The 24,518-nt window shown below is 31.4% G+C and overlaps 1 protein-coding gene across 1 annotated transcript in view; it reads left to right on the forward strand.

The window, feature by feature from the left end:
- LOC130443542 (ichor) overlaps positions 1–22,078 on the forward strand; it is a 41,568-nt gene extending 19,490 nt beyond the window's left edge. Inside the window, exon 2 of the mRNA XM_056778260.1 lies at positions 17,279–22,078. Within this exon, the coding sequence (XP_056634238.1) occupies positions 17,357–18,790 (1,434 nt within the window). The 5' untranslated portion in view covers positions 17,279–17,356 and the 3' untranslated portion in view covers positions 18,791–22,078. The remainder of the gene's footprint in view (positions 1–17,278) is intronic.
- The last annotated feature ends 2,440 nt before the right edge of the window (positions 22,079–24,518 follow it).

Here is a 24,518-nt window from a genome sequence, read left to right on the forward strand (position 1 = left end):
AAAGAGACCAATTTGAGTTGTTGAACAATCAAATCTAGAGTCATGCAAGATATAAGAGCACGAAGATCAGGCGAACCAAACAATGCAGATGAGCACGCCGCAGTCATGTCAATCACAGCCACAAGAGCCACGAGATGAACGAAATCAACAGAGACAATTAGAACGAAGAGAAACGCGCAGATTTATAGTAAACAGACGTGGAGGAATTGATCAACAACGCCAAAAATTCCTCGAGCAATAACATCAGATTTATTTCTTTGACCAGCATTTCAGTATGAACCTGATGTAGAATATTAGACTCATTTCAAAGTGGTTTTTGGACAACTATGTATGGCATATTCTCGCATTGATAGTAAAAATATGAATAATTATTTTTGAATTTTAATTTGAAATATATTTGTTACTTTAATATATAATACTTTATTTTAACCTAAATGAAGCATACTTCCATTATCTAAAGACGCTTTCGATTATAAGTACATCCCTATACCCTTATAGTATGTTAATTATTTTTATTGAACTAGAAAAATATTTTGTAGATATAATTTATAAGGCAGAACAACGTTGACCGGGTCAACTAGTTAACAATTAAAAAGAAACCATTAAATAGAACATTATCAAACACGAATTAATTGTAATAAAATAAATATAGAATTAGATTTTTGGATATTTCATGCTTCTGCAAAATACTTAAGTAATAACGCAGAATTTCAACGGTTTCTCTCATTCGCAAGAAATTTCGTAATATTTGATTAGTTGACTCATTGATAAAACATTCTCAACGAGCTTTTCGACTTATACATATCAATTTACGACCGTCAATCATTAGCGATACATTGCATTAGCTAACAGTAATAAATTAAGCTTCAAAAGAAATATACGGGATGTCCCTTCCTCCTAAACTCAATGTAATAGTAGATATCTGATACAACGAGAAATTCTTATTTCCACCAGATGTTAGCACCTACTTGGTTGATCCACAAGCTTCATGAAGAACTAAAACGTTTATTGCAAGAAAAAGATTAAATGAGGATTCGAAAGAAGGTCCCAACGAATGGAGAATATCCTATCTCATAAAAAGTGGATGCTCAACAAGTATGCCACGTAAGCCGCGGCGTACACAACATTTTTTAGACGACACATAAGATCCAAAACTTGTTCAATTACACTGAGAAAAGAAAATAAATAATAAAGAATTATAAACATTATATTTATTGAACAATATGATGTACCTAATGATATTTGCAATGGATTGGATGCAAATGGAATATGTATATCTCTATTAGATGTTGATGGAATCTCTGTAGATGTGTTTGTGATTTCGATACAATTTGTAGATGTGTTTATGTCTCTGATAGAATTTGTTGATTGATTCGTATTTGTAGTGGAAGAAAGTATTCTGTTAGCAATTTTAATCTTGTTTTTTACTGAGTCGTCTATATAAGCTTTAAGGTTGTGCAAAATCATCGAAGTGAAACTGTCAACATTGAAGTGGCAGAGCGTCCCAAAAAGTGTTTTGCAGTAGGAAACTGTCACTTTCACTACATGGAACACTCAAAACGCAACTTTCGATATGTAAATGAATACAGAACGAACAACTTTCAGATGGCGTCGTCTAAAAAAGTAATTGAGAAGAATGATGAAATATGAGTGAAAGAAATGCCTTCTATTTGACTCAGTCAATTGTGATCAAGAGAAGGTTTTGAATCACGAGTATACTTCGGAAATTTTGAATTTCATGTGAAATCTCTTTATTACCTAGCGTTAATAAACTATAATATCTTCATAGTCCTCAAAAGTTGAAGATATTGAATAAATTTTAGTGTGTTAACAACCCTAAAAAAACAAATCGACATTTAACAGTTTTGGGGTTAGTAAACATGAAACGTTAAACTATAGAAGAACGTGTCTTCATTATTTCAAAAAAATCGCTAAATACTCTAGTAGAGTAAAAACAATTCGTTCAAATATCAATATCGGCGTCGGGCGCAAGAATTTCAAATTTCAAAAAGCTTTCTATAGTGTATACTCACTAAAGATATGCGTCTCTATGCTTATTTAATACAACAAATGAAGCCTAGTGACCAAGCACAGCGAAGAAAATTTAATCAATGGATTAATGAGGTTCAACAAATGGATGTTGGATGAATGGAGGAAGTACATTTCCACCTTGATGAATTTGTTAATCGCCAAAATTGCCACTCTTGGGGTTCTGAGAACAAAAATGTGATTGTTGGAAAACAAATGCATCCACAATGTGTCACTGTTTGATGTGCATTTTGTGCTGGAGTCCTAATTTAACCAAACTTTTTTAAAAACGAGGCTGATCAAGCAGTGACTGTTACTGGTGCTAGATATCATAACATGATCATGAAGTTCTCTTTGCCGAAGTTCGATTATATTAATGTGGCCTATATGTGGTTTCGAAAAGGCGGTGCCACATGCAATGCAGCCCATAAAATATTTCAGTTACTAAGACATTTTCAGGTCGTGTACTCTTTCTTTTCGATGATCAGAATTGGTGTTATTTAAAATCGCAGATCTACGTCAACAAGACCACAACCACGCGTACATTAAAAGAGGAGATTCAGCGTTGCACCAATGAAATTCAGCCACATGTATGCAGAATAGTCATGGAAAATTTTGACGAACGAGTACATCCTATGTACAGGGTTTGAAACATAAGATCATCCATATATTTTCTCCAAACCTGTAAGAGTTATCAAAAGTTCTTTGTATTTAAAGTAATTTTTGGATTATACAGGGTATCCCAACCCTTCAGAATATGGAATTTTAAATAGAACACCCTATATTTTATTACGCTTTTTGATTTAGAGGTAAAAACAAAGCTAACTTTCATAAGAACAACCTATTTGGTTTTTACACGGTTGTTTTTTTCTGTAGCATTGTTTTCAAATAAGCTAATCTTCCTTGAATTGTTCCAAATTAAAGTATTTGTTTAAGGGTACGATGTTTCTTTAGCTTTTTGTTTTTTAATAAACATTCTCTATTTGGTTTTTTTCGAAAATGCAACACTTAGTGTGTTACATTTTTTTCAATATAAAATGGGTCAAAAAAAATGAGAAAAAGTCAAATAATAGGTATAGGATATGTATGTATGAAATGAGTTTTTGTTATTTACAAAATTCGAAACTCATACAGTAAAAAAAGATATTTGAGTTTTGTATTCAAAAATTCATTTTGCAAATGATGCCAGTTAGCCTCATTTTTATATTGCGGAACTTTCAAAATATAATGATTTTTCAATAAAAATTCAAATAACCGTAAATATTTCTTAAGCCGTGTGGAAATCAAATAGATCTGTCTCTGGGATACCCTGTATAATTCAAAAATTAATAAATGAAAATTCCTTTAAATACAAAGAACTTTTGTAATCAAAGTTTTTTGAGAAAAGTATATGGGTCAACTTATGTTTTACACCCTGTACTTTATTCAATAAAAATTGCAATCAAAAGACCAAAAACTGTCTTCTATTCAATTTAAATTTTGCATTAATTTTGGAACACCCTTTATTTGTAACTATTTAATGCTTTCAACCAAGTTGTTCAATAAATTATGTCCGATTTCTGCCCAAAGTTGTGGAAAATTTTTAATCCCCTGTATGATTTCTGCTAACGGACAATGGTTTTTTGTAACTGATCCCAACTATGCTCTATGGGATTCAAATCAATCGATTTTAATGGAAACGGAAGAATACCTCGACTTCATATTTTTTGCGCAGTTCGATATGTCCTTGCATAGGCATAAAATGATCTGGGGTCTATAGAAGCAGGAAATTGGCCACCACTTGGTCCCTATACACCTCTGTCATAATCTTTCCATCGAATATAATGAACTCAGTATAGCTATCAAAATACCTCCTCAAAAAGGGTGAATTTCTTGGACAGATTTTTAATGGATTCATCCAAATTCCTTCTTGTCTGTGAAAATGACGTTCCTCCATTAATAATCCCAATGTTGTACCGATGCAAAAATATTTCCTTCTGATCAATTGTAAACATTTATGTTCATGTGTTGAACAATAGGACTCTTGCAGTGGTCGGTAATTTGGGTATTTAACATCACTTCTTATTTATGAATTTAGGTTGAATTGTATTATAACTTAAAATATTATAAATCAAAATATAAATTGATGATAATTTGAATAATAACACGTGACAGAAAACATGTTCCTATTGGTTACTGCGGATGTGACGTAGAAAGTAAGTAAATATTGAAACGTGGTCGCCGCGTGTCGCCTTTCAAACGCCATTCTGTTGTTGTGAGTGGAGGTAATTGGTTGTTTAGTGTGTTTTTGTAAGGGTTTCAAAGACTATCCTAATTGAAATGATTTATCAAAGCAAGATCGGACAATACACTTAAGGTAGATGCCTTCATGGCTGCTAGGTTCTTTGCTAATAATCAATTATTTACTTCGGCTGAAATACGTGGAGTAAAATCAGTAAGTACTACTAATCACACTTTCTCATTTGTTTGCTTGAACTTTATTAAAATGTAGTCATAAAAATGATAGCTTCGAAAGTTGTTATTATTCCGGCTTGCAATGCTAAAATCCTTTCTTACTCGGATTTTAAACTCATGACTCATAGCTCATGACAATTAAAAAGCCCAATTGACATGAAAAACATTAAATAAATAACTATTAAAATAAAATTATTCAAGCTGTCAATATACAACTTTTATTCAAAATTATGATGAAATATTGACGAAAATTTGGAAAATTTGAAAAAATTGGAGTTTTCTATCCAAGTATTGAATAAAATTACTAATATATTTGTAGGTAATTCAGCTTTATAGGTAATTCCCACAAAATGAGATTACTTTCCAATCATTCCTTTGAATTCCTATAAATCATGAAGTAATTGTATAAAGATCCTTCAATTTTTAAAAATATGTCATATATAAATAAATTAAAACTAAAAAAACATACTTTAAAAACTTCTATTTCTACACTTTTTTATTTTATAAGAGGCCCTTGTAGGTTTACTAGTCCACATGCAATTATCTGTTTACTTACTTTCTACGTGACACAACGTCACACTCAGTTATGTGACAACGCGTTTTGGCGCGTCATTAAGGTATTTAAATTCATTTATGAAATAATATACCGTTAAAAAAAATTAAAAAATAGAGTGTGATTAAGACCGATATACTAAAAGTATTTAAGGTATAAAAAAAGTATGCAAGAACCCTACTGTAACTGATTATGATGTTATTGTCGCAACTTATGTACTTATATGCTTATTATTAAACTATTAAAAAGTTTGAAGTAAGGAAAATCCATATTGAGAGTACCCCTTTGAGCTTACTACTTCAAATTCGAATACAATCAAACATTTTCTGGGATATAACCAATCAATTTCTTGAACTTTATCTGATTAAACGTGTATCAAAATATCAAATGCACGCGGAAGTACAACAAAAAAATAATCCGCCTTCAAATCTATATACCATTGTACGTCGTAGCTATTGATTTAAGACAATGTTCGAATCGAGGTTAACTGTTTTGCTTAAAAAAAAACAACTGAAGACTGTATGGATTAGCATACAATCGGAGTATGCTTGACTAATGCAGAAAAAATACTGAAGCTGTGATTTTGAACAGTTAAACCGTACCTTCTAGCCCACTTCTAAAGAGTGGAATAGAAATATTACTCTCATTATAATATAATATCACCTCGCGTATATTATGAATTAAAAAAACGTGTTTCGTCTAAACGTTTTGTATGTTCAGTTATGTAAATATCCCGTTAAGTATCTAATGAGTTTCTTTCGTTATTTGTATTGCTTGACTAATTCACATTTCACATTAACCATATGAAATACTTATACAGGGTGTTTCGGGACTGCAAAAAAATTTGGCAATACACTACTATCTAAAGGCCAGGGATGGCTCATACCCAATGGTTAACAATCCGTAACTTTTACAGGGACAATCAATACAATCTAAAAATAGCAAAAATGAATTTTCCAATCCGTTTTTTAACAAAAAGGTACTCTTTGTTTGACTCAATAAAATTTATGGTTTAGAAAATATGGAGGTTTTTAGATCGTTGTACATGCCAAGGAAACCATTCGCCATAAAGAGACATTCTTAAAAAAATTATCATAAATTGTAATTATATATTAAAAACACGTCATATATGGAGTTTCAATGTGATAGAATTTACTGAAATTTAGTGAAAATGTCTATATGCGTTTGATATATGTTCTGATAACTCCTCACAAGCCAGAAGGTTAAATACTGAGCGCTTTCGGACTGAATTATACTCTTTTGTTGAACTTTTGTTAGGTTTGATCGCAGCTTACGTGTCTAAACAGGTTTGTCTACATAAATTAAGTAGACAAGTGTCCTACCAAAAAAAGGTGGCGAAGGTCAACAACGAACTATACGATCACCAACTTTAAAGAGCAATGTATAAGATGCAATTGATTCTGAACAATCAAAACAATGGACTGAAAAGGGAGAACCGGCTCCAAAAAGGCAAAGACGATTCCATCTGCAGTCAAGGTTATAGCGTCGGTTTTTGGGGATGCTTGTGGGATAATTTTCATTAACTCTTGCAACGTTTGAGCGAAGGAATCAAGCAAAAACGAGCGCATTTGGTTAAGAAAAAAGTGTTGTTTCATCAAGACAATGCACCAGCTCACACATCCGTTATTGCAATGGCCAAAAGTGATTAATACCTACCTCATGCACCCGATTCACTAGATTTAGCCCCATTAGGTTATTTTCTATTCCCAGACTTGAAAAAATGGCTCAGTGGTCAAAGATTTTTCAACAATGAAGAGGCTATGTCGGCAGTTAATGGCTATTTTGAGAAGCTTGACGATTCTTATCTTAAAAAGCGTATCGCTGGGAAAAGTGTATAGTGACTCGGTGATGATTTGAGGATGTTTTTAACGAAAGGCGACTGGAGATGGAAATATAATACGTTCTGGCTAGCGCCTGATCGGCAGAAAATTTATCTTCCAGCATAACAACGATATCAAGCATTCCTCGAAGCTGTGCAAACAGAATTTGGAAGAATTATTATCGATCACTCTTATCCGTTATAATTAACCTGTATATTCGTCCACTGTTTCCCATTTTCTTCTTTTCTGTTCTAAATTCAACCAGTTTGTGTAACTGCTTCGAGTCAGCGAGTGGGAAAACTGCCCCAATCAGTAATAATCAATTGGTTCTGAAAATTCAAAATACTAGAGAACTTTGAATTCTAATAACAGATTTACCACAAGTGTGTCAATTAGTAATTTGAAAATAAGATCAAAGTAACCGCAAATTTCTTTCCGTAAGCACCGAGAAGAAGTACCCGCAATATCTAGTCAAGTGACCACATCGCGCAATATGCTATCCGACCTTGTTCGCCCGCTAATAATTCAAAAACAAATACACATCGCGAAGATCGTGACTTCATTCCGTCGCCTTCTAAAATACTTTCTCCCGCTGTTTAACGTAAATGTGGCAACGTTGCTTCCCTAGCGGTACTTTGCAGTGTCGTCATATCGCGCTAGCCGCGAATCGCTCCGACGACACCGTTACACAGAAAGTGAAGTTCTATGCGATGGTCTCATTCTCTGGTGGCCTACTCCCGTTTTATTCTTCTTTTGTTTATGTACAGGGTGTTAAAATTATTTATGTAACCTAATGTTCAAATGATCTAATAACTAAATTGTAAAGTTTTTCCGGATAGTTTCTTATACTTTTAAGGCACTTTTGGTCTATTAGACTCAATCATTCCTAAGCCAAACCTTTCAGACAACCACTGAGAAGTACGAGGGTGGTTCAAATATAAGCCGGAATTTGGCTATAAAAAAGTTTCTTCTTAGTTTCCGTCGGTTTCCCAAAAAGAGTTTTTCTACATCGTTGACGTTCACATCGGTAACACTTGTTCTGGGGCGCCGCGCATGGCAAGTTTGTCACCACTTCTCGACCTTTTCGGAATGCAGGAAACCATTCATACACTTGAGCCTAGAAACACTCATCTCAGAATTGCTCACATAATTTTCAATAAATTTACCAAAAAACCAATGATGATGCGTTGTGCAACTGACATTGGTGCATCCTTTCCGCTCATTTCGCTGACACTAAATTTTTTACGCGTTTAATCAAAAATTCCGATTTATATGTGAACAACCTTCGTATATTGATCTTTTTCAACTGTGAATATATTATTCGTGAGGAAAAAGACAGTTCTTGATAGCAGTTAATTCAATTTAAAATTTAATAACATTCCAGTTACAATTTCTTCTTTTTTATTTATGTTATTCTGGACAAACCTCCATCTGATATAATTTTAACGTCTGTAGCCAAAAGAAACGTAATATTTTCACTCCTGGAATGATTATAAATATCCAAAATACCCTAACTAACTAATTATACCCATAAAAATGGTTTCATGATTTAGATAGTTTCCTGTTATAAGAATTTACGGATATTAAATGCTTGAAAACGAAGCTTTTAGCTACTTTTAAGCTTATATAGGCCAAAAACCAACTCCATGTTGAGATCAATCAAAGTTTCTTGAACAATAGCAATGATATTTTCTTGAATTGAAGGATGATTATTCAGGGAAAGAAGACTTATGTATCATACTCGATTCTTTTCAACTTTCGCCTGATTTTCTCCAAATTTTGTACTTCTGGTATTTTAATATTTTCTTTTAGTTCTGTTGGTCGCTACTTCATGAGAATCTCTGCGCTTTTACTGTCCTGTATGAATCTTTGTGCCTTGAAAAAGTAGTGATCGATATTCATTTTCAAGTTGTTTTTTCAATTACAAGAGACTTCTTGTATTTTTCCTTTTATTTATTTTTATGTATTTAGCACATTACAGCAGCTATTCAATCATTATTAATCTTGCAATTATTTTTTGAACTTCAATATCAGTATTTTTTGTACACATTAACTAATTCATTTGTTTTTTTTTATCGCAATATTCCTCTAATTACCACTTCCCATCGTAATTCTCATCTAAAATATTTGTTCGTAGTTTTTAGTTCTATTTGTGTCTCGTATTATTCATACGTTTTCCTTAATCCACCTTCTTGACTCATTCCTCTTTCTTTAGTAAGACTCATTAAGACTAAAGCTGTGAGACATGTACCAAAATCCAGCAGACTCCATGAAAAGCCCGAGTTCATCCATTATATCAGCCCAAGATATATTGGATATTAATTTTAAAAGCCCATTTGATGGTCAATTTTGTCTGAAATGCATAGAAGCCCATACAAAGTTGGAAAAAGATCGTATTCTATTTGAGGCTCCATCTTGGGCAACACCAATGTCTCTCTTTATTTGGGACAATACCACTGTATTAAATAGCAAATTTTTGACTCATTCATATGTTAGGTTTTTGTGCAGTAACTATCTATCTTCGGAAAGAGAACAAAGCTACTAGACTGTAGCCAGTCTCCTACAGAATATTACTTAGAATAGGAAAACCAGCTCGTTTGGTTCTTCTAGTGCCTTATATAAATATCCGTATGTCATGAAATCTAGTCGTTTTTCTGAAGTGAAAAAGTGTCAAGACAAGAAAAACCAAATGAGCATCAACCACTATATGGTTGAGCTAAATTCTGATCGTTATTTGAAACGTTACATCAACCAGCTGGTCGCTGCGCTAATGTTGTTGCGCCGATCGTCACATATTTATGGGATTTCGTCCATAATGTCATGCAAATTCGTAATTTTACAATTGTCAATAACAGTACCAGCTCCAGTCATTGATTCTCATACCGTCCAGCTAGATGTATAGACCAGGGTCGATAATTTTCGAAACAAAAAAATAATAGTAGGGTGAAATCCATTGGAAAAGTATGAGAATATATCTCCAGCGAAGCTATGGAAAAAAATCAAATGATAAAGTTATGGGTAATGAGAAGAAGTCTACAACACATTTTCCACATAACCTCAAAATTTATATGGAAAGGTTTTTTTTTCACGAATTTTGATGAAAACATACATTTCTATGTTCCAAATACACTATAATTTATTTGATTTAAAGATTATTTTTCAACCTTATTTTGACCTCATATTGAAAACGCACCCTAATTTTCAATCAAAAATTTACTAAACAGAATATTAGTTTTTTTATATTCTGTGAGATTTTTGTTTGTTGAAATCTTTTCTTCCTGATGGTGTGAATATTACCATGACTATGAATTATTGTCTCGGAAAAGGAAAAAAAACGAAAAGTTTTATTTGTACAATTTTCAGATATTTATTAAAATTTTAAACCAAGTTTTTCTATTTTTTGGGAGATTAGAACGTAGTATTCCATCTTCGTATTCGACTATATATGCTTCTGAATGAAATATTTTGGTGTTGAAAAATTGTTAACTATGTCAGGATTAGGGATCTGTCCAAACAAACTATAAACGCTTCTTCTTATTCCATCTCATAAGTCATTTCAATACAACTAACATAAAAAAGTACAAGTCTAACTAATGTCAAGAAAATAATTTGCTACAAAGCCATTTTGTTATTGTGCTATTACAACCTATTTTTAAACTCCTAAATTTTGTGCCTGAACTATTGCGACTACGTTGAAAAAGAAATAATTCAATGAGGAATGTAAAGAATTATCTCACAACAACAAGAATAAATATCTCGAAGTAAATGGTGTAGATATTTTTGATATTACTATTCAATTTAATTGAATGTAAATTGCATCCGTTTAAAAATATATTCATTTAAAGATAACTAATTAAATTTTGATGTTACTTCGAACATTTTTCATTCCACTGGTAATTTATTCTAAGTATTATTAAAAAATGAGTCCCAATATCCATGTTCGTCCATTAATACAGGGTGTTCTTTTATACCTTTTGCTTTTAGAAAATTAAATCGTCATTACTTCATGATTAAATATATTTTTGAAATTTTCGTGACAGCTATTTGGAAACATTTTAAATACAATAAGCAATAATGTTTTTTTTTTAAAAAAAACGGTATATCTGAAATAATATAAATAAATAAATTGAAGATTAGCAGATATTAATTAATTATATTAATTGTAAAGCGTATCTCTTTTTGATTAACACTAACTATAAAACATGTTTCAAAACAGGTTTTTAAGTTCAGACATAAATCTATCTATCACAGTATCATGTGAAAACAATCTCTTATTTCCTAATTAATTAAAAAATACAACTATTCAAATTCATTATCATTTTCAAATATTAATTCTTCGGTCGTACGTAGAATAAAATCTCGTTGTGAAGTTCCTCGTTGTCTGCTTAAATAAGTGTGTCAGCAGGATCATGAGCAGTCAGTCAGATCAAGAATTAAGAAAAAAAACACGAAAAACACTCACATACATTTAGAATATTATGCGCGGAATGAAACGCGCACCATCGCCTCCACATCTTTCATCCAACCAAAGCGAGTTTATGCATTCATAGTTTACTTTTATATATATACAAATAACGGTACTTTTTAGTCCGGTAAATAAGAATCCACTTGTACTAATTATCATTAAAAATTCCTTAATATACAATAGAGTTTCTTAATTATTATCATATTTAATTAATTATTTTGAATGTTTTTTAATTATATTAATTGATAAATCATTTATAATTGCTTACTCATTCTGACTGAAGTTATTCGATATATCGCACCCCTATTTCAATAGTGCCATAAGCTCTTAAATGCTAATTTTACAAAACAAAAACGATTGTGAATGAAATGTTTTCTAGATCAGTTAATTCGGTTCTTAGGCGTATTTGATTATATCTTTATTGTACAATGTAATGTAAAATCTATAGACAGCTTAAAAAAAAATTTTTAATGATATGGCACTACTGTTGATTTTATTTTGACTCGTTGGGTTAGGACTTATGGCGAATAAAACGAAATATGACTTTATTAAACCCAAAAATGTTTAAACTATATAAAAACTCGCCCACAAAAGTTGTGTACCAACTTAAGCAAATCTCCGTTTAATGCAAGACAGAAAAATATCAAAAAAATCGAATATAAAAGATCTCTAATCTAGCATAGCCTGATAAAAAAGTATTTCTTTTGGTTTGCGTCATTCTTTGGATTAGTTGTGTAGGTCAGATTCAGACCACCTCTTCGAAATCTTCACTCTAAAAGGAGGTTTTCACTTCAAAGGAAAATGATTTTTACTTCTTATAATTTACGGCTTTTATATTTGAACAGTTGAATTTATTTAGACTCGTTGAGTTAGGACTTAGGGAGAATAAAACGAAATATGACTTTATTTGAATGTTAATTTAATGTAAGATCGCAATATAAAACCCCAAAAACGTTTAAACAAAAAAACCCGCCTACAAAAGTTTTGTTTAAACTTAAGTAAATCTCCGTTTAATGTAAGAAAGAAAAATATAAAAAAAATTAAATAATTAAATTAAAAGTTCTTTAATCTAGCATAACCATAAGTTTTTCTTTTGGTTTGCGTTAATCTTTGGATTAGTTGTGTAGGTCAGATTCAGACCACCTCTTCGAAATCTTCACTCTAAAAGGAGGTTTTCACTTCAAAGGAAAATGATTTTTACTTCTTATAATTTACGGCTTTTATATTTGAACAGTTGATTTTATTTAGACTCGTTGAGTTAGGACTTAGGGAGAATAAAACGAAATATGACTTTATTTGAATGTTAATTTAATGTAAGATCGCAATATAAAACCCCAAAAACGATTAAACAAAAAAACCCGCCTACAAAAGTTGTGTTTAAACTTAAGTAAATCTCCGTTTAATGTAAGAAAGAAAAATATAAAAAAAATTAAATAATTAAATTAAAAGTTCTTTAATCTAGCATAACCATAAGTTTTTCTTTTGGTTTGCGTTAATCTTTGGATTAGTTGTGTAGGCCGGATTCAGACCACCTCTTCGAAATATTCACTCTGATAGAAGTTTTTAGTTCAAAGGAAAAGGGTTTTTCTTCCTCGTAACTCACGGCTTATATTTGAAGATAAAACTTGTATTCCATTTATGTCTTTGTCAAAGTTGTTGCAGATCTGTGTCTGAAAATCTATCTACTAATCAACTGATGAAAAGTTTTATAAAAAGATTAATTCACTGAACGATTCAATCCCAATTAACTAATAAATAATATTATCTACGGAACCACCTGTTGACCTGTTAACATCTAACTAAAACAAACGTACAATTTGCAAAATATCAAAGATCAAAAAGGTTCTTAAGAATAGAAAATCTTAGCGTGAATTGCTTTATCAATCAATTTAACATTGCATGATATCAAATTTCAAAACAAAATAACAAGTATTTAACATTTTTTAATTCATTTAGAAACATTCATCGTTCTTTAGGGTTAATAAATTATTCCCTTTCCATGAGGAACTATCACTTCAAATAACTGGAATTTCAAAGCTTAATTCTACTGATTGTATCATGATATTCAAAGTTTTGATTGATTTTTTCATTCAATACCAGAGTAGTTTGTCGAAAGAGAGGGGCAATTCTGTAATTGCCTTAATCCTGAGACCATACATCAAAATTATACAGAAATCTGACAGACAAATTAGTTTTAATACTTTTAAGAAGAAATTTTTTCGCTCCAGTAAAAATGAAGTCATCTGATTGAAGACAACCAATCAGTAAAATATGAAAAAAGATTCCATGAGCTGTTTCCACTTTATCACGATGCTATGGATACTTATTAATCTAAACAGTTTCAAATATTCAATATTTCAAAATGTCACGATTCGGTTGTAGTATTGACGAAAATTATAGAATCAAACATACTAAAAAATACCGTTTAAAGTCAAAAATTTGTATATCGTGGTAGAATTAGCTAGGCGAGGTAAGGAAGCTGATGCTTGAATGACTTTTTTGTATCGATGGTTCAACTGTTGCTATAATGACAGACTCAAAATCAGTTTCACAACTATCCAAGCGTCTCCATCAAATATTTATAATCAAGAACTTATTTTCGAAATAAAAAACTCATTATATCAATTAAAAATTGATAATAAACTATTCTCATATGAGTAAAAAGTCAAAGCGACATTATAGGTATCGAGAAGGTCGATCACGAGGCAAAAGAAGCTTGCAATTTAAAGAGGAGTTAAATTTTTTCTGTCATGCTGATGTAATTAGCAAACATAAGAAATTCATTGGAATCAGATCGAGAGAAGCTTTAAATAACCTAAGCAAAACATCATGAAATCTATACTTTCAGATTCACCCAAATCTACCAAATAGAATTCCACATATAACTAATTAAATCATGGGTGTTTTCCGGTGAACTTTATAAATTGCGTATTTTACCATTTTAAAGCTATGACAACGTATCGATGGGCGATACTAATCATACTTTTCTGAAGTAGAAAATTGAAGCGGCTATATCTAATTTATACATTTTTTTGATTAATCGTAACTTTCCTCTTTCAATAAATATTAGCTCTCTCCTGGCAAGCACAAATAAAGCTATTTTAGATACTATAAAAAACTTTATTAAGGAAGTAACAATAGTTCTTTAAAACATGCACATCGATCAGATACACAAAAATGTCTGTGGCCATTTGCCTAGTCTGAGACCATCCCTACTCACACAAAACGATGGTTCTCTAACAAATCGAGTTGAATATTACCCTGGTATTCAGCAAGAGTTGCCTAGGAAGTTCAAGAATGTGTACTGAAAGAAAATTTTTAATAGAAAATAACGACAGCAACGTTTGTTGATTATTCGAAAAATTAATGTCAAAAAGAGGACCAAATATTAAAATCAACAGATTATTCCTAAAATAGATCATCACTGAAAACCCGAAAATGATCATTGGTATGATACTATGCCCATTAGTAGAAATACGATTCAAAACCCTAGTTGAATATTTACGAAGAACATCATAATCAAATTATCAACAGCACGCGTGTTGGAAATATGTCTTCATTAGTTATAGAAACTAACACGTCTGTATCTTCACAAAACTTTTCTAATTGTTCTTTTCTTTACTGCACGTTTAATTAAATTATAACATATTTCATAACTTATACGGCGACGGTCTGTTTTCAATCAACAGACTTTCGAAATCTGTTACAAGATTTTTTCGAACAATTATCAATGTCGTTGGGTTATTACTACTAAAAACTGTTTCCGTTGCTGGACAAATATGAAGAAAAATAATTTTGAGTGTTACTTCAACATTAATTTTACCTGTAATTGAAGAAACTTGAGAAAAGTTATGTAAATATCATTCACAATATATTTCTTTCTAAGGAAAGATGTGTAAGTGATCCCCTATTTTGAAATGTGGCTTTGTAGATACTGAATCAAATGTGTTGATTTAAACGAAAATTATTTCCCCTTGGTCGCAAATTTTTCAAAAATTTTATTTCCTCTCCTGTTTCTGGCGTTAGATGGCTAATTAGATATTGACGTCATTTTGTTAACATACAGTGTGATTCAATTAAATACATGTAAGAACCAATAAATAACTCAGTTCAGAATTAGTGGAGAAGTCCATAGTCAAGTCATTATATATAAAACCGATACATTCCCAGGAGAATAGTGTCACTCTTTGAAACTCTTTGAAATGATTCTTTGATTACGGTGAATCTCTGCACATGATTTCTTATTCCTTTTTCTTTCTTCAAATGTTTATGATTGTTAATTTCTTGCCTTAATCTGGTCCATCCTTTCCTATTATTCTTGTATCCAACGTATTGATTATTTCCTTTTTCATGTCTTCCCTCGCTTAGTCTTCTCATCTCAATCTTCATAGTCCTAATGGTCTTCCTTCCATTAGTCCCACTTTTTTATTATCTCTCTTCGCTTCCATACCATTTCTACATCTGAGGTCCATTTGTTTTCAATTCCTTATTCCATATCCTTCTATATCAATTCTCATCGGTTTTCTTTATCACTAATATTTTTTTTTTAAATCCTTTCGGCATTTTTTTACTTTGTAAGGATCATAAATTCCACGATATAGCTAACAATAATCGCTACTTAGTAGATTTTTCTTTGGTTTTGTCTCTTATAGACTTATTAACATTGCAATCTACTCAATTTCAATGACTTTATGCAGTCATTTCTCAATCACTCACTCTTCTGATTAGTTTTTTTCATTAACTATGAATAAGAGGCAAACCCGATCAATAGTTTCGTAAGCAGCAACAGATCATTACCATCAATACCGATCTAAAAAACATTCTAGAGTGGGGTGGAAGCAATCTGAGTTTAATGCAGCGAAAACCCAGGCTGCTGTTTTTTAAAAAGATATAAAATATCACCATCTAAGCAAATTCGCTTGTTGGGTGTTGAGGTTGGGAGCATAGTCACGTGACCGTATTAGCTGAGGCAGCTTCACAAAAAATTGGAGGCCTCTTTCCTCCGCAACAGCTTTTAATCCTCTAGAAGGCCTAGATTGGTCCATATGTGGTCCGATATTACCACGGAAATCCGAGCCGTCCAACATAATCCCACCTAGAGCATTATTTGCAAGATCCGGCTCATGAACACCAAGAAGGGCAAGCCTATGAATTCAAGTACCAAAGTATGTCTGTTCCTAACAATACCACCTCCATGAGCTCAAGATCAATATCCACAGTTATCTCGAACTACTCGAGTTTAATAGGGATCCTAATGAGCTTGCTCTTTACATAAAAAAATGCCTATTTGAAACTCTCCACTTCTTATTTTTATGATGATCCGTTGATTTTCCTTCTTGTGTTTATCATACAGTTGTTATTTTTTTCTTCTCGTTCATTTCGAATCCTCATTTTTACTCTATTATCTTGAGTACTCTCTCTTCTGTTTCTTTTTACTTCTTATATGCCACTAACTGCACGAATATTTGAATGTATCCCTGTCTCGACCATGTTTACATATCTATGTCCCCTGTCAAGCCATCTAAGGTTAAAATACTTGTGCTTTTAATCTTTCCATTTTATCAATTTGATTTTCCCAAACAAAGAGTATACGTAAGGTTATCCAGATTTATAAAATTTAATTTCTAGAGCTAATATTTTACGTGAAAATAAGTGTACAGTTTTTTAAACTGAATAATGCGAGAAAAAAACTTCTAGGGGGTTGAATTGAGAACCTTATTTTTCTAAACCTCCACCTATCATACCAAACCATTAGCTCATGAGAATTTGACATAATTAACGGTATCTTTGCTTCTCTAACAGCTCTTTTTAAGACACGACACTCAATTTACTAAACACACTGCATATATGAAACTGCATTATAATTATCTGTAATATATTACAACTCATATGTTCACGAACTATTGCGTTTATTAATTATTGTTATTTTTTTTTCAGATTTGGAGAATAATCTAGCCCATTTAATCCAGATGCAGCTACCTTAACAACAACTCACACCTCCTGAGTACTTCCTTGATGGGAACAATGAAATATCCCACTTTCTCTCAAAGTACCAGTATGGCAGTCAATAACGGCACGCATGTCGACGACGTCGACCCCCTTTTCATCTCCTCCTGTTGGGGCTCCAATATACAACCTGAATTCATAGACGCACATAAGCTCCTCCTCGACGGTCACATCAATAACTTGGGTAATGATAAACTATTATTGGATACCACCCTCGAAGATGATGCCGTAATAGAAAGTAAAGATACAATGGAAGTGTTGGACAATCTTATTTTGAGCGCGCAAAATATAAATACTAGTCTGGCAGAATTGAAACCTTTACCACCTTTCACAGGTTACACAGCTAATCTCAGTATTAACGGTATACCAGGTCACCATTATCATACAATATCCCAAAGAATTCCCGAAGGGACCAACAACAATTACAATAATTTTAGTGAACAAAACATAGTATCTAGTTCGACGTGTAACGCAAATGCAGACTCAGCTAGTGAACAAAGTACTAAGGCATTTTTTTCTAGTGACAGTTATACGGATTGTGTCGATCCCGATTCAGTATCTTCCTTAAAATATGAAGATTGCAGTCAAAATGCCGTAGATTCTGAAACGACTGTGAAAGAAGAAGAAGAAAATGAAGAATATATGGAAGATATAGCGGCGATAATAAGTTCAGCTATAGCTGATACAACTACTGTTCCTAATAATAATAATCCAGACAGCGAAGGTCCGACTTGTTCGAGAGGTAGCTGGATGGATTTAGACGCATGGATCGATGACCAACAAAAAGGTTTATTGATAACGCAAGAAGGTTTATCTGAGTTCGTTATACCATCCGTTCAACCAATCAACGTTCAAGTACAACAATCTAGTTCGACGTTACAAACTCTTCTAACCCATGGATATATGCCTTTATTGCAAAATAGGCTACAGAACGGTCCACCTATTAAACAAGAAATGCCCAGTTCTACGAATTACGGTAACGATATGATATCAACGAGCAGTCCTCCTTCTAACGTAGTATCTACGACGGATAACCTCTTAGTAACTGTCAATGGAAGGTTCCTCCCACAATACATTCACAGTTTAAACGACGACCACAGGATAACAAGTCCTGATATGCTTCAAAACTATCCTCATACGACAACCACCACACCTAATACCCCTAAAAAATCCCGAAGTAGAGCTCAGAAGAAGCAGCAGCAACCAGCGACTTCTAGTGTTTTTCAAACAGACCAGACTTTAGGTCTTTTGGGTAAAGAAAAACCGGTACATCGATGCAATATTTGTAATCGCGGATTTTTAAATAAGAGTAATATAAAAGTTCACGTCAGGATCCATACAGGGGAAAAACCTTTCCGATGCGATACGTGTGCGAAAGCTTTCAGACAAAAGGCGCATCTTTTGAAACATCAACAGATCCATAAAAGAATCGGGCGAGATTGAAGACAGACAGGTTCAGTTTGTATGGAACAAATAGCAGGTTATAAAATTCGATTATTTGAATGGAACTTTACTGGTACAAAATAATGAATATAATCCGTCCAAATCAAATTTGTCACTTCAAGATCTCTTTGTTATCAGTAAAATTCCATTTAATTTATTGATCAAAACATATTGAGTAAGCTGGATCAGACCAAAAACGAAATTTACAATTTTTCTGATAATCTTATAACCGATACATTTAATTAATTACTGAATTACCCGGAATAAATCATTTAAGACATAGTTATTCTATACAAGGTGAGTCAAACTATAATTTGTTTCATGCTAGAATTACGAATTTATAGTTTCTTTTTATTTGTGTTATATTTTTACTTGGTTTCTTCTTCTGTGAGATGCTAAAAACAATTCGTGCTCCACTCAATTTCTATTGTTGTCGATTGTAGGCTTAAAACAAGGTAGTTAGAGGTAATTACATGTTTTAAAATCTTCCTCTCTATTTTAATTTTTTACTGATTACCATGTATTTTGCTGTTTTTATTCTGAGATCTTCATATTATACTTTTTCACTGTGATATTGAATGTATGTGGTGGTTTTTAGAAATTTTCGTTGCATATAAGGTTTTTTTAGGTTAATAAAAAAACATACTACATAAATATATTAACAACGTCTGAGCATGACAGATTTTTTTCGAGATCCTGATCGTTTTCCAGCAATTTTTAGTTTCAATTAAAAAAAAACAAGCAAAAATTACACCGAAACAACCGTTTAAAATATTTTTCTCATATAGGATGTGGTGTACGAACCTTGCAACGTAATACGGTGGATAGAAATGTTAAATAAAAAACCCAAATGTATTGCCTTTCATCCTAAAAATATGAAACTACGTTTTGTAGACAACTGAAGTATAATTATTATGGAAAAACATATCCATTTTTCAATATTATCTCGTTCAAGACATTAACACTTTTCTCAACAAGGTTCTTGTTTTTTTTATTATTAAAACTGAAAATAACCGTTAATTGCTAACATCATTGTAGACCGAGATATTTTTGTAAGTTTGGAAACACGAAACTGCAATGAAGGACTCGTCAGGTTGTGCAATATCTTCTCAATCGTTTTCAATTGATTTCTTTCTTTTTTAGAGCCGTTTTTTCTTATCAGTGTATTGTGTTGATTGTTATATCATCTCATGAATCAATGTTTATGACAAAGTACCTTTTGCTGTAAGACTTTGCTAAACACTCAATTTAAAAATCTTCATGCCACTGTTTTATTCAGTGGGTCGGCAAACGTGACAATCATCTTGCATACAGCCAAATTTCGAGATAATGTGCAATGTACTGTACGTTTTGAAGTCCAATATCGCCTCATGGATTTTCTTCGCCATTTCTAAAGTCGTCTACCATTGCGATACTTGTTTTAGCAGTCTATAGAGCCTTGTATAAATCTGCTATCCATTATTTCATTGTTATAAATGAAGGAACATAAACTATTACAACAATATCCAATTTTCTGAATTATTACAAATTTACTTGTATAGTTATCATCTTGGATCTTTCAAAATTGATAAAGTTAAATTTTCTAATACAAATTCAGAACTAATGGAATCTCCCAGGTATTCTATTGATTGTTAGTAAATTATTCTGCATATTTAATTGATAATAACAACAAACTGTTCATTTATTTGAAAATATATATGTATAGAAACTATTTATAAAACTGCATTTATAAAATCGAACGAGTCCTGAAAGGATAATGATTTGTTGAATTTTCAAAATAAAATACCAACTATACTGATTCTAAATATAAAAAAAGCTTGTAAATGTTTTGTTTTTGGTCTAATGTCTTCTAACGTGCTATAAAAACAGGTACCTCATTGAGAATCTCAAAAAAGAATCCCATTTATGGACAATGTGCAATTATTATCTCTAACAAAGGCATGTACATATTTCATATGAACAAATCTTTTTTGAAAAAGCAATTGTAATATCTAGTCATAACTGTGCAAGAAAATAAACAATGGTTTTATCTATGAAAACTTGAATTTGCTCTGGTTAATTTAATTAAATCAAATAAATGGCGATAAAACGTACAGAAGAAATACACATTTTATTACATACTTTTTTAGGTGATAGAAATATGTATATTTCTTAATTTTACAACGTTTATCGCTTTTATATTCTTCGTCACTAGGATTCAAATACTTTATTATTACCGCTTATTTTAATAAAGTTTTCATTTTATTTTACTCTTATCGAAAATCACCTGTTTATCACTTTTGTAAAAACTATACTTAATCTTCAATAGTAACAGATGATTTCGAGATATTGTTTGTTAATTTTATTTAAAACTAAACCTGACAGGTTCATAAATAATTTTATCTATATCTATGAATTTATTGTCCCCATAAGTTCAAAATTTTAAATAGAAATTCCTAGAAAACAGTATAGTTATGATTAAAATATTACAATGGCATCAATTTTTTAACCCAGTAATTTATTAATACAGTGCTTCATTTCAGTATTCGTGTACAAATACTTTGGGAAACACTAAATATACTTCAAAGCTATTTGCAAAAGACAAATATCTAGCTTTTGATCAATATATTTAATTCTTAAAGTATATCTTCAACTTTCCAATTAGTAAAACTACAGCACAATACATATATAGTTAAAGATTTTATTACAATTTGTCTTACTGTAACGATTGAGCCATTATTCACTTGTGATTGCGTCATGAATCGATTCCATGCTGCTAATTCATTCCTAAATATACTAACCAGTATGATATCTCCTCCATCTATTAGGAATAATTACTTACTTTTAAGATGTTATTATTTTTAATAATGAATTGTGCGACCAGAAAAACGTAAGAAATAGTCATTTAATACTTATCGGTATAATATGGTGTAGTTTAATAAACTGAAAATGGAGTTAAATCAAGCACTAGTCGCTCAAGAAGAATTTATAATAATCAAATTTGAAATATTGGTTGTAATTTACTACTCCAATTTCAGGTCAGAGTTCCATTTTCTTCCTAATATTCCTTGGCTGTTTCTCGTGATTTCCCTCTATTTCACCATTGATTTTCTCCCTGTTTGTTTCCTTTGAGAATTCTAGTAAGATCCAACATTTCTATATAAATATTTAATGCATCCTTATGTTCTTGATTTTAGGTCTCGTCTGTTTTGAAATTAGCTTTTTTAATAATTTTATCTTCCAAAAACTAATTCTAAAACATAAGAGTCGAAAAATTAAGAACATTAAGATACATTAATACATCAAAAAGTCAAAGAAATAAGAAATTTATAAATATTTATATACGTCCAATCCTCATACTTTGGAAACCACTTGTATATCGGTATTTTTTCCTTCGATTGCTCTGGTAAGATTTCTTTTGTTTTCATAAGCAATGTCTAACAACTTTTATCTCCATTTTTCCATATTTTCTTCTGTTCTGATTAATATATAATACATCTAGCGATAATCTGTAGCTGTAGGCTTTCTAGCTGTCTTCCACGTGACACTAAAAGATACTTTATACTCACTGCTAAGTCTAATAATCTTCGAGACTATTTTTTTTTTCTGGTCTAAACATATTTCATATTGTAACTCTATATATTTCGTTTTATCTTATATCCTTCATTCTCGGTTCCTTATGAAAGTGTATTAAACTGCCTGTTTAGATTTAGTATCTATTAAAATCTTAAGCTGTGTCCACACTATGTCGATCGACTGGTGTTTTTCAATACCGAACGACACTGCTATCTCCAAAAATCCGTCATGTCTTTTATTTTTATAGTTCGGATCACTGGCGTTGGTCGAAGCGACACGTTCACACTGCTGCTTTCGATTCGACTCCCTTTGATCGGAACCGCACTGATTCGGGTCGGGTTCGACTCGACACGACATGGATCGAAAAAGTCGAGCGACACGTCCAAACTTGTTCGACAACGTCGAGTGATATCGATCGACATAATGTAGACACAGCTTTATATTTCCAGCCTGATGTCAATATTTCATACGATATCGAATAGTTGAAATGAAAGTACTGTATATTTCAATAAAATCTATACCTTGCCACAAAAAAGGTGTTTCAATATTTTGAATATCATTTACAATAGATAAAATATAAACTGAATTATTGTTTATTAAATAACAAAATATTGAAACAATTAATTTTTGCTGTATTTCGTTTAGATTAGCCCTAACATATATTTGAAATTCATTACTTGTTTTTTAAAATATTGTCCCACTATTCTTATTGATATACGGTATGAATTTTCGAATTCAATTCCATTTCTTTTTCCCAGTATGTAATTTTATTATTTATTAAAATATTTTTGAGGCGGTGAGCAAAATTAGTATACCATTTTTGGAAAATTGAATATTTGGGTCTAACCTAAACATTAATTTATATAACCTCTGCTTCAACTGTCCAAATATATTATTTATTAAACTTTTAATCTTGAAAAATATGTAAAAAAGGAATAGTGTTTATTTTTCTCAGGTTTTGTGACACACAGTTTTGTGATAGACATACTTAATATTTAAGTAAAGTAATTGTGCTTTCACAAAGTTCCCTAAACGTAAAATCTTATTGATTAATATGCCGAAATATGTAACTATCAAATTATTCTATAAAATATAGTCTTAAGATGGTATATTTTGGAAATTGTGCTTTAAAATTGAGGAAATTTAACAACACAAAAATGATTATTTTTCTACATATATTATTCTCAACGATTTTAAAGCAAAATACCAAAGTACCGGCTTACATATAATTATTAATGAAGTTCATATTTTTATACGTGTACAATATGTAAAAAGGACAATTCAGAGAAATCTATATTTTATGTATTCCATAGTTCTCATCTTTATAACAACGAATTTTTTGTACTTTTTGTAAATGTTTGTATATTAGTGTTAGTTATTTATTTTGTTCTTGCGTTTTTATATTATCTTCTGCCTATTTAATTGAAATTATGGTGAATAGATCTCAATTTAAATACAATAATTGTATCATGTAATTGCAACACAAGTTAACTGATTAGATCAATTTTCAACATTCAAGAGAAAATAATCAAAAATTAGATTTTCTACTTGCACGTTTTAAAACACGTATTCTTCACGTATTTTTCATGACTTTTGATCCTGATTCTGTACTGGCCAATCCTTTTACCCCGCCCCTGACACACAAGAAAAAATTGCCAAGATTGTGACACATTTTTTTCAGCCCAATACGAAACGAAGAATAATCGCTTAGCCACCGTATTCTCCAGATTTAGCATTCTGTGACTTTTCCTCTTTTCTACGTCTGGAATCGCACTATGATTCGACTAAAACTGTAATAAGTATATTACGTAAGGTACTGAAGGTCATTCCAACCGAAGCTCACAAAAAGTGTATGGAAATTAAATTATGAGAGATTCATCAGCGTTTTATAGATTCTAAAAAAGTATTGTACGGAAGAAAAATTGATGTGGAGTAATAATCTACAAAAGGAATTAAGCACGGATGTAAATTAAGCCCATTATCATTAAACATAGTTTAAGATGAGGCAATAAAAATAACAAAAAGTTAAATAAAACAGTGTAGAGTCGTAAACTGGAAAACATTAAAATTTCTGTACTACTATATGCAAATGACATAGTAATAGATGAGAAAATTTTTAACTCCAACTTTTTTCTATACCATGACTGTCTACAGATATAGAATATAAAAATGA

This window comes from Diorhabda sublineata, chromosome 1 (genome assembly GCF_026230105.1).
Source record: "Diorhabda sublineata isolate icDioSubl1.1 chromosome 1, icDioSubl1.1, whole genome shotgun sequence".
In the NCBI taxonomy this organism is placed as follows: Eukaryota; Metazoa; Arthropoda; class Insecta; order Coleoptera; family Chrysomelidae; genus Diorhabda; species Diorhabda sublineata.